The 17490-nt window shown below is 37.6% G+C and overlaps 1 protein-coding gene across 1 annotated transcript in view; it reads right to left on the bottom strand.

Moving 5' to 3' along the window:
* HFM1 (helicase for meiosis 1) overlaps positions 1-17490 on the bottom strand; it is a 114626-nt gene that overhangs the window by 18350 nt on the left and 78786 nt on the right. Inside the window, exon 30 of the mRNA XM_040232342.1 lies at positions 134-214. Coding sequence (XP_040088276.1) covers positions 134-214 — 81 coding nt within the window. The remainder of the gene's footprint in view (positions 1-133; positions 215-17490) is intronic.

Below are 17490 nucleotides of genomic sequence, written 5' to 3'. Positions count from 1 at the left end.
AAAAGAATAAAAATTATTTGAGTTATAAGCTGCATAATATAAATATCATGTATAGATAATCAGGGTATGATTACTACTCCTCAAAAACCTTTTAATTTTTAAAATCTGAAATAAACTGTTTTATGGAACTCACAGCAGTCATGTCCACATGTATGTTTATTTTTACAGTGATGATTACATTCTCGGTTCCCAGGTTTTTTGCAGGCAGTCATTCCTAAATCAATATAAGGGGGAAAAAAATCTCTTTTTCACTGTATCTATTAACACAACTGTTAATTATAATTAATTTTTTATCCACCTCTTTCCTTTATGATGGTACAAAAAGATCACGATTTTCACACTTCCTCAAAAATTAACCCATTCAATATGTATTTTCAAAAGATATTCTGATAACCATCAGTCCCTGCCCACCATCAGCTCTATCCCAGCTTTTCACAAGAAGCACTGAGTCACCTATAAGCTTCTCTTAACCTCCCTAATATAAACAGAATTAAATATCAAAGAGTATCAGTCAACTCTAGCTGAATGAGGAAGAATGTGGGTGGAGTTTTAAAACTTTTTTTCTACTTTATACTTAAGCCTGAAAAACCTGGAAAAAAGCAAACCTCATGGCATTTTGTTGGCACCACAGACAGCAGCTAATAGATAGGACACCATGCATACTTAATAAATGTTAGAGAGTGCTTTAGGGATATAAATAATTTGCTATATGAATTCACAGAAAGGAGAGATTGCTTCCAGCATGACCCCTGTAAGCTAGTATTAATACACCTAAATACATAATTTATTCTTCATTTATTATATTTAAGTAGGCTTTTTCTTGATTCCAACTGTCCAAACAACATGTAGGAAGGGAGAGACATTTGAACTGATCCTTGAAGGACAGACATGATCTGGACATGAGAAGGGGACCACAGGAAGATGTCCCAGGTACAGAGCATAATATCCAAAGGCAGCAAACGACAGACTAGAGAAAAGAATTGGTATATTTTCGCTGGAGCACAGATTTTTAAATTAATTAGAAATGCTGGAGATAGTGAAGAGCTTTGAATACTTCTGTAATCTTTCTTGGACCTTTACTCTTCATTTTCCGTGTGTTACTCAATCAACCTTTTTCAAAGCATAGCATAGCTAAACAAAGATAATATCTATATAGCACCCTGGGGTAAATGAATAAGGCTGTTCACCATATGAAGGAACTAGTTAGATGCCATGAGATTGAGGAAATCAATGTACTGGACACTGAATAAATAATAAAATATTACTGGCAGTTGGAAGCTAATAGCTAAACCATAGTGTTCCCAACTGAACATAAAACAATTTTGGCAAAATATAAACAACACTCAGATAAGGCCACTCTATGATTATAATGGAAGACAGATATGAGACTACTGTATAATTATTTCTGAAAGTAGAGACAAGGACACTGAAGAACCACAAAAATAACTAAACATCTCCCTCTTCTGGCTAATGCAAATGACTACTATTTCTTTAATCCGTTCATCTCCAAGACAAGACATATCAAAATATCCAATACCCTACTTGCCAACAGCACCCAATCTAGAATTGACCTCTGCTTTCCCGAAGTCCTTCTAAGAATCGCCTGTCACAAGCTGAACTCCTATAGTAGGTTCCTTCTGATTCCCTGAGATGACCCACAGTTCTGCAGATGCTATACTTTCCTTTTGAGGCAGCAAGTTAGAAACTACCTAACTTTCTTCAAATATGGGCTTCCCAGGTGGCACAAGGGTAAAGAATCTGCCTGCCAATGCAGGAGACGTAAGAGATACAGGTTCAATCCCTGGGTCAGGAAAATCTCCTGGAGTAGAAAATGGCAATCCCCTCCAGTATTCTTGCCTGGAAAATACCATGGACAGAGGAGCCTGATGCGCTACAGTCCACAGGGTTGAAAAGATGGGATATGACTGAGCGACTGAGCATCATCACCTCAAATACAGGTATGCTCCTAGTGGCCCTTGTCTGAAAGTTTTTAACATTATATTTTACAAGATGTGCCACAGATTACTGGTTGAGAAGTTTTGTCCCAGTTCATGATCTCTGGTTTCCTTGAATCCAGTCCTACCAGGCTACAATTTATTTTATATGCTGTTGCTTAGTTAATCCTCTCAAAATTCAGCTCTGATCAGATCATCTGCTCATTTAGAAACATTAGTTACTTCCTGCTGCCAACAAAATTAATTCCATATTTAAGGTCCTCTACGATGTAATTCTTATCATCCCTTTTAGGACCCACATTAACCCTTACCATCAAAATATATCTATTTGCCATTAGTATTCAAACAGTCCCAAGCCTTTCTATGATTGTACCTCTGATATTACCTCTTGTCTTAGAGACTTTGTCTATCAGAAGAATATCAACTTTCAGTTCAGTTCAGTTCAGTTCAGTCACTCAGTCGTGTCTAACTCTTTGCGATCCCACGAATCGCAGCACGCCAAGCCTCCCTGTCCATCACCGACTCCCAGAGTTCACTCAGACTCACGTCCATCCAGTCAGTGATGCCATCCAGCCATCTCATCCTCTGTCATCCCCTTCTCCTCCTGCCCCCAATCCCTCCCAGCATCAGAGTCTTTTCCAATGAGTCAACTCTTCGCATGAGGTGGCCAAAGTACTGGAGTTTCAGTATCAGCATCATTCCCTCCAAAGAAATCCCAAGGCTGATCTCCTTCAGAATGGACTAGCTGGATCTCCTTGCAGTCCAAGGGACTCTCAAGAATCTTCTCCAACACCACAGTTCAAAAGAATCAATTCTTTGGCACTCAGCTTTCTTCACAGTCCAACTCTCAACATCCATACATGACCACTGGAGAAACCATAGCCTTGACTAGATGGACCTTTGTTGGCAAAGTAATGTCTCTGCTTTTCAATATGCTATCTAGGTTGGTCATAACTTTTCTTCCAAAGAGTAAGCGTCTTTTAATTTCATGGCTGCAGTCACCATCTGCGGTGATTTTGGAGCCCCGCAAAATAAATTCTGACACTGTTTCCACTGTTTCCCCATCTATTTCCCATGAAGTGATGGGACCCGATGCCATAATGCCATGATCTTCGTTTTCTGAATGCTAAGCTTTAAGCCAACTTTTTCACTCTCCTCTTTCACTTTCATCAAGAGGCTCTTTAGTTCCTCTTCACTTTCTGCCATAAGGGTGGTGTCATCTGCATATCTGAGGTTATTGATATTTCTCCCAGCAATCTTGATTCCAGCTTGTGCTTCTTCCAGCCCAGCGTTTCTCATGATGTACTCTGCATATAAGTTAAATAAGCAGCCAATATATTGTCAAGGTGACAGTATACAGCCTTGACGTACCCCTTTTCCTATTTGGAAACAGTCTGTTGTTCCATGTCCAGTTCTACCTGTTGCTTTCTGACCTGCATATAGGTTTCTCAAGAGGCAGGTCAGGTGGTCTGGTATTCCCATCTCTTTCAGAATTTTCCACAGTTTATTGTGATCCACACAGTCAAAGGCTTTGGCATAGTCAATAAAGCAGAAACAGATGTTTTTCTGGAACTCTCTTGCTCTTTTGATGATCCAGTGGATGTTCCAATTTGATCTCTGGTTTCTCTGCCTTTTCTAAAACCAGCTTAAACATCTGGAAGTTCACAGTTCATGTACTGCTGAAGCCTGGCAGAATTTTGAGCATTACTTTACTAGCGTGTGAGATGAATGCAATTGTGTGGTAGTTTGAGCATTCTTTGCCATTGCCTTTCTTTGGGATTGGAATGAAAACTGACCTTTTCCAGTCCTGTGGCCACTGCTGAGTTTTCCAAATTTGCTGGCATACTGAGTGCAGCTCTTTCACAGCATCATCTTTTAGGATTTGAAATAGCTCCACTGGAATTCAGTCACCTCCACTAGCTTTGTTCATAGTGATGCTTCCTAAGGCACACTTGACTTCACATTCCAGTATGTCTGGCTCTAGGTGAGTGATCACACCATTGTGATTATCTGGGTCGTAAAGATCTTTTTTGTATAGTTCTTCTGTGTATTCTTGCCACCTCTTCTTAATATTTTCTGCTTCTGTTAGGTCCATACCATTTCTGTCCTTTATCGAGCCCATCTTTGCATGAAATGTTCCCTTGGTGTCTCTAATTTTCTTGAAGAGATCTCTAGTCTTTCCCATTCTGTTGTTTTCCTCTATTTCTTTGCATTGATTGCTGAAGAAGGCTTTCTTATCTCTTCTTGCTATTCTTTGGAACTCTGCATTCAGATGCTTATATCTTTCCTTTTCTCCTTTGTTTTTCGCTTCTCTTCTTTTCACAGCTATTTGCAGGGCCTCCTCAGACAGCCATTTTGCTTTTTTGCATTTCTTTTCCGTGGGGATGGTCTTGATCCCTGTCTCCTGTACAATGTCACAGACTTCTGTCCATAGTTCATCAGGCACCCTATCTATCAGATCTAGTCCCTTAAATCTATTTCTCACTTCTACTGTATAATCATAAGGGATTTGATTTAGGTCATACCTGAATGGTCTAGTGGTTTTCCCTACTTTCTTCAATTTAAGTCTGAATTGGGCAATAAGGAGTTCATGATCTGAGCCACAATCAGCTCCTGGTCTTGTTTTTGTTGATTGTATAGAGCTTCTCCATCTTTGGCTGCAAAGAATACAATCAATCTGATTTCAGTGTTGACCATCTGGTGATGTCCATGTGTAGGGTCTTCTCTTGTGTTTTTGGAAGAGGGTGTTTGCTATGACCAGTGCATTCTCTTGGCAAAACTCTATTAGTCTTTGCCCTGCTTCATTCTGTATTCCAAGGCCAAATTTGCCTGTTACTCCAAGTGTTTCTTGACTTCCTACTTTTGCATTCCAGTCCCCTAGAATGAAAAGGACATCTTTTTTGGGTGTTAGTTCTAAAAGGTCTTGTAGGTCTTCATAGTACTGTTCAGCTTCTTCAGCGTTACTGGTTGGGGCATGGACTTGGATTACTGTGATACTGAATGGTTTGCCTTGGAAACGAACAAAGATCATTCTGTTGTTTTTGAGATTGCATCCAAGTACTGCATTTCGGACTCTTTTGTTGACCATGATGGCTACTCTGTTTCTTCTAAGGGATTCCTGTCCGAAGTAGTAGATATAATGGTCATCTGAGTTAAATTCACCCATTCCAGTCCATTTTAGTTCGCTGATTCCTAGAATGTCGACATTCACCCTTGCCATCTCCTCCACTTCCAATTTGCCTTGATTCATGGACCTGACATTCCAGGTTCCTATGCAATATTGCTCTTTACAGCATCGGACCTTGCTTCTATCACCAGTCACATCCACAGCTGGGTATTGTTTTTGCTTTGGCTCCATCCCTTCATTCTTTCTGGAGTTATTTCTTCACTGATCTCCAGTAGCATATTGGGCACCTACTGACCTGGGGAGTTCCTCTTTCAGTATCCTATCATTTTGCCTTTTCAAACTGTTCATGGGGTTCTCAAGGCAAGAATACTGAAGTGGTTTGCCATTCCCTTCTCCAGTGGACCACATTGTGTCAGACCTTTCCACCACGCCCGCCCGTCTTGGGTAGCCCCACAGGGCATGGCTTAGTTTCACTGAGTTAGACAAGGCTGTGGTCCTAGTGTGATTAGATTGACTAGTTTTCTGTGATTATGGTTTCAGTGTGTCTGCCCTCTTGCAACACCTACCGTCAAGACTGACTCAAATAGCACCTCTATCATGGAGATTTAATCATTAGGAAATCACTCTGATCACCTAAATTATAAGTGATTTCTCTCTCCTTTGAGCCCTTATGGCATTTCTTTGTCCCTCTCACTAACTGTATGCTCCCTTATACTTAATGTATTTACATGAGAAACACAGTAAGGAAATATAGGGCACCCTAAACTAGAGTAAGATAACGTGAGTCCTAATATGGGCTGTTCTCAGTAGAAAAGAGGGATTAAAAATAATACTGTTTTGTTTTCTCACAGAAGTAAAAAGATAAAATGAAATTATGTATGTGACTGCGTTTTAAAATTAAGTAATAAACTAATATATGTATTAACTCTACTATTACATTAACTAAAGGTTATACAAGTAAGTATAGAATTATTTTGACTGCTATGAAGGAGAGGAGCACAATGCTATATAACAGGGGAATGGTCTGGTTAGGAATATTTTGGAAAGCTTCCCTAAGGAAGTAATAATTGGACTAAGGACTGAAAAAAGAGCAGCATTTACAAGGGGTAGGAGAAAGAATGTTTCAGGCAGAGCGGATAGCATATGAAAAAGCTCTAAGACAAGGGAAAGCATGGCACACAGAGAAATTAAAAGGTCAATGTGGCTGATGCTCAGTAAATAAGAGAGAGTGCATGAGATCAGACTACATTGGTAGAAAGATCAGTCTATGTTCCTAGGGAAATGGCTCTACCATGGCACTCTGGTGATTGCATGTCACCACCTAGGCAAGGCTCTGCTAGTTACAGAATGCTCTCTGATCTTCCCTGGGACATGTCAAGATATGCGGTCTTGTGAGAAACTGTTTATAGGCCATTTCTCATCTGCCTCCTCGGCTTGTAGGAGGCTCCCTATCTTGCATAAGGCTGCCAAGAGGCAGTTTCTCATCTGTCTCCTGGTTCTAGTCAGGCATACAACTGTCCACTTTGCCTCTTTCAGGCACAGCTATAAGCTATAAAACTGCTTAGCTATAGCCTAGAGTTGACTCCTCAAAAACAAAGCAACTCATCTTTGATGATATCTGGTTCCTCCAGTTCAGTGTCATCCTGTGAGATGATGGATACATGCAGCTGATATCATGCTGATCTTGTTTTGCCATCTGTGTAAGTAATAAACTGTCTGAACACATTTGGGTCTCTTGGGTCCTTACTAGTCAACCCTACTGGAGGTGAAGCAAGACTTACATAGCAGCTGGCACCCCACTGCTACTTAGGAACTCACTGTTTATGTGATAATATGGAAACTTGTTGAGAATGTTAATGATTTGTATTTTTATTCTAAGAGCTATGGGAGCCACTGAAGTGTTTTAATCAAAGAAGGAACATAACTGAATCTGCATTTTGAAAAAGCAATCTATGGAGTGTAGTATGGAGAATGGATTTGAGAGAGGACAGAGTAGATGTAAGAAAACTAGTTAAGAGGTTACTGTAAGAGAATAGATTTGAGAGCAGACAGAGCAGATAAAAGAAAATTATGGTAACAGTCCAGAGTGGTAGTATTAGCAGATTCAAAGAGAATGGACTAATTTAAGAGATGTACAGAAGGTAAATGTATTTTTCAAGCAGAATCAAGTTAGTGTTTTTTTTTCTTGAGCAATATTTTATTTTCTCTGAAGCTTTACTGACTTCCTTTTAGTCTAGCAATGTCTACCTTAAGTTTCCTTATTAGTTCATTCAATATTCCAAAGATAAGGACAACTACATGAAAACACCTTGCCCGCTCACTCCCCCTCAATAGTTATCTCTTTTCTAGAGCCCTCCAACCTCCTCCCAATGCAATCTAGGCCTGTACTATAGTTGTCATCCTGGAACTTCCTTTCATTAAGCTCCTGGACTGAATCTACTATTGCCAGATTCTTTGACTTTTTCTTTATTGTTTAACTGTTTCGTTTGATTGTGCTTATCTTTGAACAACTGCCTGAGAGAGGATGTATGAAAGTTAAATTTTCTGAATAATTGAATATATTAAGATGTCTTTACTTTCACACTTAATTAATAGTTTGGTTAGGTATAGAACACAGGGTTGGAAATAATTTTTTTCCCCTGGACTTTTAAGTCCACTGTCTTCTAGCATCTAGTATTGTTGATGAAAACACTAAACTATTTCGATTTTTGTTCCTTGGAAGCATTTACAATTTTCTCTCTATCCATGATGTTCTGAAATGTTGTCTTCTTTGTAGATCTTCTTTCATTCATCCTAACTAGCACTGTGCTAAGTTGCTTTAGTCATGTCCAACTCTGTGCAACGCTATGGACTGCCAGGCTCCTCTGTCCATGGGATTCTCCAGGCAAGAATAATGGAGTGGGTTGCCATACCCTCCTCCCGGGGGTCTTCCTGATCTGATCTGGGGATGGAACCAGCATGTCTCTTATGTCTCCTGCATTGACAGGCGGGTTCTTACCAGTAGTGCCATCTAAGTAAACCCTTTTGATGTGCAGACTTATGCCTCGCTTTAAGTCTAGCAAATCTTCTCAAATTATTTCTTCTGATTTGTTTTTTCTGTCTTTCTGGAACTCTGATTAGTTGGGTATCAGGCTACAGATCACCCTCCTGTCTCTTATTGTTTTGTTTTCATTCGGATTATACTGACTTTATCTTCTTGCCCTCCAGTTACACTATTTTTTTTTTTTTTGAATCATAGTTTTTACTTCCCTGTGCTTACACTTCTTCTCTAATTGACTTTTTTTCATGGTATCCTATTGTTTTATAGTTGCAATTTAATCTTTAATTTGTCTGAGATTACTAATCTATTTATATTACATCTGTGAATTATCCTGTTTTTCTTTTATTCACTTTCTGTTTACTTATTTGGGACTTTCTTTCACATGTTCCAAATTTTCTTTGAATGTCTCTTTATCCACGGCTGTCTGCCTATGTGGCAGTCGTATTATACCTTCACAGATGAGAAAATTAATTCACAAAGAGGTGAAGTAACATGTTCAAGACTATGCAATAATAAGTAGGAAATTTCAGATTTTAATTCAGGTAATCAAATTCCAGAGGCTGATCTCTCAACCACCCTGCTTTACTGGTTATAGCAGCTGCCTTACTTCTCCCCCATATAATGCATTTCATTTACTTAGTGATGAAATTTTATCAAGTAATTACTTACTTGATGAAAGTGAAAGAGGAAAGTGAAAAAGCTGGCTTAAAACTCAACATTCAGAAAACTAAGATCATAGCATTATGGCATCAGGTCCCATCATTTCATGGCAAATAGATGGGGAAACAATGGAAACAGTGAGAGACGTTATTTTCTTGAACTCCAAAATCACTGTAGATGGTGACTGCAGCCATGAAATTAAAAGATGCTTACTCCTTGGAAGAAAATCTATGACCAACCTAGACAGCATATTAAAAAGCAGAGACATTACTTTGCCAACAAAGGTCCATCTAGTCAAACCTATGGTTTTTCCAGTAGTCATGTAATGGATATGAGAGCTGGACTGTAAAGAAAGCTGAGTGCCGAAGAATTGATTCTTTTGAACTGTGGTGTTGGAGAAGACTCTTGACAGTCCCTTGGACTGCAAGGAAATCCAATCAGTCCATCCTAGAGAAAATCAGTCCTGAATATTCATTGGAAAAACTGATGCTGAAGCTGAAACTCCAATACTTTTGGCCACCTGATGCAAAGAACTGACTCATTGGAAAAGACCCTGATGCTGGGAAAGATTGAAGGCAGGAGAAGGGGAGAACAGAGGATGAGATGGTTGGATGGCATCACCGACTCAGACATGAGTTTGAGCAAGCTCCGGGAGTTGGTAACGACAGGGAAACCTGGCCTGCTGCAGTCCATGAGGTCGTAAAGAGTCGGACACGACTGAGCAACTGAACAGAACTGAATTTACTTAGGAAAGGAATCCATGGTTTATAGGGTGGGAAGAATAGGAGGAAATGCCTTGCAGGTTGTTTTGCAATAACGGATAAGGAGTCACTTTGTCCCTTATCCAACAACATCTAATAGATGAACTTACAAACATTACCACACGATGGTGCACAATGACTATACACATCTGTTACGAGTGGTGGAAATTATAACTAGGATCTAAAAGTCTAATTATATAAATTCTGCGGACACCCCAAAATTTCAAGGCAGAGTTGAAAGAGTTGACAAGTCTTGCTAGGAATGCGAGCTTTATTTCAGCTTGTTTACAGAATACTAGCATATAGATATTACCTAAGTGACAGAAACTTCTACTATATTTCTCTTAGAAATGATACTTCAGAAACATAAGTGCTCCTCTACCCCCACTCCACTCCCTAAGTTCTGAGAATTGTCTGAATTTGTCTTATTAACAAACACAAGCTTACAGAGATTTATAACTGGAAAAATAAGGTTCTGAGAGAAACTTGACATAAAATGTACATTTAGGGACCAAATTAACAGATCCCATACTCCGTCATTATCAAAATCTGAAATGTATACATTTTCTTAGTTCTGCCACATAATATATTAATTTATGTTTTTAAAGCTCCAGTTCCAAGTACTTAAAGCAAAATAAATCATTAATGTGAAATAGAAATGCATTTGAAGTGAATACATAAAATTACTTTAACAAGGTCAGTAATGACCAATAGAGTAAGGTCAGGTAAGATTTTTTAAAAATCTAGAAAAAAACAAATTAAAAATAGGAGGCATCCTTGCCATACTTAGGTTCACATCCTAACTATGTGTGCACGTGTGCATCAGTCATGTCGAACTCTTTGTGACCCCATGTACTATACCTCGCCAGGCTCCTTTGTCCATGGGATTCTCCAGGCAAGAATACTGGAGTGAGCTGCCATGCCCTCTTCCAGGGGATCTTCCCAACCCTGGGACAGAACCCACGTCTCTTCTGTCTCCTGTATTGGCAGTTGAGTTCTTTAGCACTAGAGCCACCTGAGAAGCCCCCCTCTTTAACTATAAATTCAAATAATTTGGATGTTCATAAGCTTCTGGAGTTAATATTTTTAAAAGAATATTACTTCCATTTTGTAGTTCCTGATACATGGTAATTGCATTGATGCACTTTATAATTTTACTTTTTAAATGAGAAGGCAAATCTCCTTTTAATTTTTGTCAAATATTATACTATCATTTTGTTATTTATCAAAAAAAGGGTAACACTGATGAACTGGAGTCCTTGATTTGCAATTTAATGAATATATACACTGAAAAGTATAAAGAAAAGCAGACTGCTTTTTGACTAGTATTTAAATGTACACACTTCCAAAGTGCTTGGGCACTGATATTATCCTTGCATTCTTCAAATACATTAAATTTTCATACTCAAAAGGCATAGCCAATGCAAATGAACTTATTAATGTCAGATTAATTTTCTTCAAATGAAACAAAGCCCATACTTTGACCCCACAGACTGCAGCACACCAGGCCTCCCTGTCCATCACCAACTCTCGGAGATTACTCAAACTCATGTCCATTGAGTCGGTGATGCCATCCAACCAGCTTGTGCTTCTTAAAGGATAAAAAGTTTAAATGCTAAAAATAAAAGTTAAAACAATTTTTACAACTGAAAATGTGTATTTTCACACTGTCTGATCTTAAAAAAATAGCAAAAATATTTTTCCTTAAAATGTACAAAATGTTTTATCTCTTGGACTGTAACTGTAAGAAACTACAGCTAAAAAATGTTTCAAATGGTTATAGGAAGCATAATAAGAATTTTAAATTCTATTATGTACTGTAAGGTGTATACTTTTGTCTAAATATGGTCCTACAGTTTGACAAAATAAAATATTAAAATATTTGTTGAACCTGAAAGCACATTTGGAAACAATCATTTCAGCAACTAGATTTTCTGAGCTAAATATTTTAATATTTAATAATATGGTCAGACAAGAGGTCAGAAAAACAAATTTGTATTGTTTTGAAAGGCTATTTTTACAACCTTAGTAGGGTAAATCTATGATTCCGTCATTGTGTAAGTTTACCAAGAAAGAAAATGCAGGTAGTGTATGTATGTCATACATGAAGAGATAATTATACATCTTTATTTGGGGATATTTGATTTTGCATATAAGAACTGAATTATATATCCAGAATGTATAACTCAGATATAATTCAGATATAATGTATATTTCAAATATAATCTGACTGTATAAATCAGAATGTATAATGGGATGGTTGTATATATAATATGTGTATGTGAACGGGGGATGTGTGTAATAAAACACTTGCCTGATAGGAGACATCTTTGATCTGTTTTCTACAGGGTCATATGGAAAATCTGGGGGACTTTTGCTCTTAAAAAGTCTCATGCTAAAACTAAGTATAGTAAACATCCTAATTTTCACTACAGTTGCAAGCAACAGAAACAATTCAAGCTATTTTAAACAAAAACAGTTACAACAAAAAACCCCTTGTGGGGTTGGTGGAAATGTATTACATTGTTGATCAGTCAACAAGTCCAGTCCAACTCCTTGTGACCCCATGAACTGCAGCACACCAGGCTTCCTTGTCCTTTACTATCTCCCGGAATTTGTGCAAACTCATGTCCATTGAGTCCATGATGCCATCCAACCATCTCATCCCCTGCCTCACCCTACCCTTCCTGCCCTCAATCTTTCCCAGCAGAGTCTTTTCCAGTAGTACTGGAGCTTCAGCTTCAGCATCAGTCCTTCCAATGAGTATTCAGGGTTGATTTCCGTCAGGATTGACTGGTTTGATCTTCTTGCTGTCCAAGGGACTCTCAAGAGTCTTCTCCAGTGCTCAGCCTTCTGTATGGTCCAACTCTCACATCTGTACATGACTACTGGAAAAACCTTAGCCTTGACTATACGGACCTTTGCTGGCAAAGTGATATCCCTGGCTTTTTAATATGCTGTCTAAGTTTGTCATAGCTTTTCTTCCAAGGGGCAATCCTCTTTTAATTTTGCAGCTGCATTCACCATCCACAGTGTCTTTGGAGCCCAGGAAAATAAAATATGTCACTGTTTTCACTTTTCTTCCATCTATCTGCCATGAAGTGATTAGCCTGGAGGCCATGATCTTCGTTTTTTGAATACTGAGTTTTAGGTCAGTTTTTTCACTCATCAAAAGGCTCTTTAGTTTGTCTTCACTTTTCTGCCATTAGAGTGGTACCATCTGCATACCTGAAGTTGTCAATATTTCTCCCAGAAATTTTGATTCCAGCTTGAGTCTTCCAGCCTGGCATTTTTGCATGATGTATTCTTCATATAAGTTAAATAATCAGGGTGACAATACATAGCCTTGATGTACTCCTTTCCCAATTTGGAACCATTCGTTGTTCCATGTCCAGTTCTAACTATTGCTTTTTGTCCTGCATACAGGTTTCTCAGGAGACAGGTAAGGTGGTCTTATATTCCCATGTCTTTAAGAATTTTCCACAGTTTGTTGTTGTCCACACAATCAAAGGCTTTAGTGTAGTCAATGAAGCAGATGTCTTTTTTGGAATTCCTTTGATTTTTTTTATGATCCAGTGGATGTTGGCTGTTTGATCTCTGGTTCCTTTGCCTTTTCTAAATCCAGTTTGTACATCTGGAAGGTCTCGGTTCAGGTACTGCTGAAGCCTAGCTTCAAGGATTTTGAGCATTACCTTGCTAGCATGTGAAATGAGCACAACTGTATAGTAGTCTGAACATTCTCTAGCATTGCCTAATTTTGGGACTGGAATGAAAACTGACCTTTTCCACTCCAAGGTCACTACTGAGTTTTCCAAATTTGCTGGCATATTGAGTGCAGTACTTTAACAGCATCATCTTTTAGGATTTGAAACAGCTCAGCTGGTTTTCCATCATCTCCACTATCTTTGTTTGTAGTAATGCATCCTAAGGCCTACTTGACTTTACACTCCAGGATGTCTGGCTCTAGTTGAGGGACCATACCATCATGGTTATCTGGATCATAAAGGCCTTTTTTGTATAGTTCTTCTCTGTATTCTTGCCATCTATTCTTAATCTCTTCTGCTTCTGTTAGGTCCTTTCCATTTCTGTCCTTTATTGTGCTCATGTTGGCATGAGATTTCCCCTTGGTATCTCCATTTTCTTGAAGAGATCTCTAGTCTTTCCCATTCTATTGCTTTCCTCTATTTCTTTGCATTGTTCACTTAAGGCTTTCTTATCTCTCCTTGCTATTCTCTGGAACTTTGCCTTCAGTAGGATATAGCTTTTCCTTTCACTTCTTTTCTCAGCTATTTGTAAGGCCTCCTCAGACCTTCTTGCCTTCTTGCCTCAGACCACCTGGCCTTCTTGCATTTCTTTTTCTTGGGGATGGTTCTGGTCACCACTTCCCGTACAATGTTATGAACCTCCGCTCGTAATCTGGTTCTTCAAGCACTCTGTCTACCAGATTTACTCCTTTAAATCTATTTGTCACTTCCATTGTATAATCATAAGGGATTTGTTTAGATCATAGCTGAATGGCCTAGTGGTTTTCCCTACTTTCTTCAATTTAAGTCTTAATTTTGCAATAAGCAGCTCATGAGCTGAGTTATAGTCAGCTCCAGGTATTGTTTTTGTTGACTATATAGAGCTTTTCTATTTTTGACTGCAAAGAATATAATCAGTCTGATTTCAGTATCGACCGTCTGTTGATGTCCATGTGTAGAGTCGTCTCTTGTGTTGCTAGAAGAGGGAGTTTGCTATGACCAGTGCATTCTCTTGGCAAAACTCTGTTAGCCTGCTTCATTTTACACTCCAAGGCTAAACTTTCCTGTGACTCTTGGTATCTCTTGACTTCCTACTTTTGCCTTCCAATCTTATAATGAAAAGGACACCTTTTTTTTTGTTGTTCTTACAGAATCCAAAAGCAGGGTGGCAGCTAGGGATCAAGAGGGACTGAAACCAAGAAATGGAAAGTCAGTAGAACTTCAACTCTAGTGTTCTCACCTTTGCTTCTTTCTGTACCTTTGCTTTAATCTTCTCTTACATGGTCCAGCTATCTTTGATAATTTCTGTACATGGTAAAGAACAGAAGGCTATCTGTACTACTGATAGCCTTGATTTTATATACTCTCAGTGCAAGCCTAATTCTAAATTGTTTTTCTTAAATGGAAGTATCTCTTTCCTTCTAGGAATTTGGACTTTGGCCTGAATAAAAGAAGGTTATGCTAGCTACTGATAATTTTGCTGTCAGAAAAATAGTGGCCAGAACAAAGGTCCAAGGAGAATATAGCATAAACAAGACAAACAACCTACTTGCCTCTTTCTCCTGGAATCACTAATCTACTTTCTGTCATTATGTATATGTCTATTATAGACATTCATATAAATGGAATCATACAATATCTGATCTTTTGTGACTGCTGCTGCTACTGCTGCTAAGTTGCTTCAGTTGTGTCCGACTCTGTGATCCCATGGACTGCAGCCTACCAGGCTCCTCTGTCCATTGGATTTTCCAGGCAAGAGTACTGGAGTGGGTTGCCATTGCCTTCTCCATCTTTTGTGACTGGCTTCTCTAATTAGCATGTTTTCAAGGTTTATCTATGTTGTAGCATATATTAGTAGTTTATTCTTCTTTATGGCTGAGTAACATTTCACTAAATGAATATGCCAGAAAACTAATAGTTTTCTTATCTATTAGTTGATAGATATTTGGATTGTTTCTACTTTTTGGCTGTTAGGAATAATGCTACTATAAACATTCACATACACATTTTCATGAGTATTTTTTAATTCATTTGGACATATATCTAAAGGAGGAATTCCTGGATCACATGGTAATTCTATGTTTAACTTTTTGAGCAACTGACAAAATGTTTTCCAGAGCAGCTGCACAATTTCATATCCCCACTACCAAAAGTGTGAGAGTTTCAATTTCTCTGCATCTTTGCCAACATTTGTCATTGCCCATCTTTTTTACTAAAGCCATCCTACTGGGTGGTAACACCCTGGTTTTGATTTGAATTTCTGTATTGATTAATGATGTTGGACATCTTTTCATGTTGTATATTGTAGCTCTTTGAAAAATATCTACTTAAATTCTTTGACCAGTTTTAATTGGGTTGTCTTTTTATTTGTTGAGCTGTAAGATTTCTTTATATATACTAGATACTATTATTTTATCAGATATATGACTTGCAAATATTTTCTCATTCAATGGATTGTTTTCCACATACTTTTTCTTCACTTTCTTGATAGTTTTATTTGAAGCACAAAAGTTTTCAAGCTTGATAAAGTCCAATTCATCTGCTTTTTTTCCCCCCCTTTGGTTGCCTGAGCTTTGGGTATCATATCTAATAAACTACTGCCTAATCCAAGGTCATGAAAACATACATGCATGTGTTCTTCTAAGGGTTTTACAGTTTTAATTCTTATCTTTAGGTCACTGATCCATTCGGAGTAAATTTTTATATATAGGATGAAGTAGAGGTTCAAACTAATGCAACTGGTTATCCAGATGCCCAGTCATTTTTGGTGAAACACTATTCTTTCCCATCTGAATTATTTTGGCATCTTTGATCAGAATCAATTGACCATAGATGTATACATTTATTTCTATACTTTCAATTTATATTCTATTGGTCTATTATTATACCAGTACTACACTATGTTGGGAATCACTGATGGCTCAAATGGTAAAGAATCTGCCTGCAATACGGGAGACCCAGGCTCGATCCCTGGATTGGGATGATCCCCTTGAGAAGGAAATGGCAACCCACTCCAGTATTGTTGCCTAGAGAATCCCAAGAACAGAGGAGCATAGAGGGCTATAGTCCATGGGGTCATAAAGAGTCAGACACAACTGAGTGACTAACAACATAACACAAATACACTACCTTGATTAAATTTTATAGTAAGTTTTGAAATCAGGAATTGTGAGTCTACATGTATGTTCTCTTTTTAAAGACTGATTTAGCTATTTTGGGTCCGTTACATTTCTGTATGAATTTTAGAATCAACCTGTAAATTTCTGTCAAAAGAAGCTAGAATTTTGAATAGGGATTGCACTGATTTTTTGAAATAATTTGGGAAATATTGCCATCTTAGTGATATTAAGACTTCCAATCCACAAACATGCTATATCTTTCCATATATTTACATCTTTAATTGTTTTCAATGGTGTTTTATAGTTTGCAGTGCTCACATCTTGCACTGTTAACAAAATGTTAACAAAATTTAACATTTTGTTAAATTTATTAAGCATTTTATTCTCTTTTGATGTGCAATTTTTAACATTGACTCTGTATCCAGTGATGTTTCTAAATTTATATATTAATTTTAATAGTGTATCCACAGTCTTTTATATTTTCTAGGTACATAATCATGTTGCTTTCAAGTAATGATAGTTTACTTCTTCCTTCCCAATCCTTATCCCTTATATTTCTTTTTCTAAATAGTTGTACTGACTAGGACTTTTATCACAATGTTAAAAAGAAGTAGTAATAGAGAAGACCATTTCATCATTCTCCATTTAAATAGGAAAGTTTAAAAAATATTTCAATATTGTGTATAACATTTGCTATATATTTTTAATAAAAAATTAACACTGGATTTTTTTCAACCTTTTTTTGACATTCATAAAAAGGATCACTTTTTTTTCCCTGTTAATGTAAGAATTATATTGATCCATTTTTAAATGCCAAGGCTTTCTTGTACAGGTAGAATAAGCTATACTTAACTGTACTGTATTATGGTTTTTAAATATGTAGCTAGATTCCACTTGCTAATAGCTTGAACAATTTCTCTTTCTTTTAATGTCCTTGGCAAGTTTTGAAATCAAAGTCATGCTGGCTTTTGAAAATTAAAACACTAGAAAATATTCATTTTTTTCTAGAAAAGTTTAGGTAAGTTTTACACTGCTGTGCTGTTCTGAGTGCTCAGTCATGTCTGACTCTTTGTGACCCCATGGAC

Source organism: Oryx dammah, unplaced genomic scaffold (assembly GCF_014754425.2).
Source record: "Oryx dammah isolate SB20612 unplaced genomic scaffold, SCBI_Odam_1.1 HiC_scaffold_28, whole genome shotgun sequence".
In the NCBI taxonomy this organism is placed as follows: Eukaryota; Metazoa; Chordata; class Mammalia; order Artiodactyla; family Bovidae; genus Oryx; species Oryx dammah.
The sequence above is the reverse complement of the archived record's forward strand: the minus strand, read 5'-3'. Positions and strand labels throughout refer to the sequence as shown.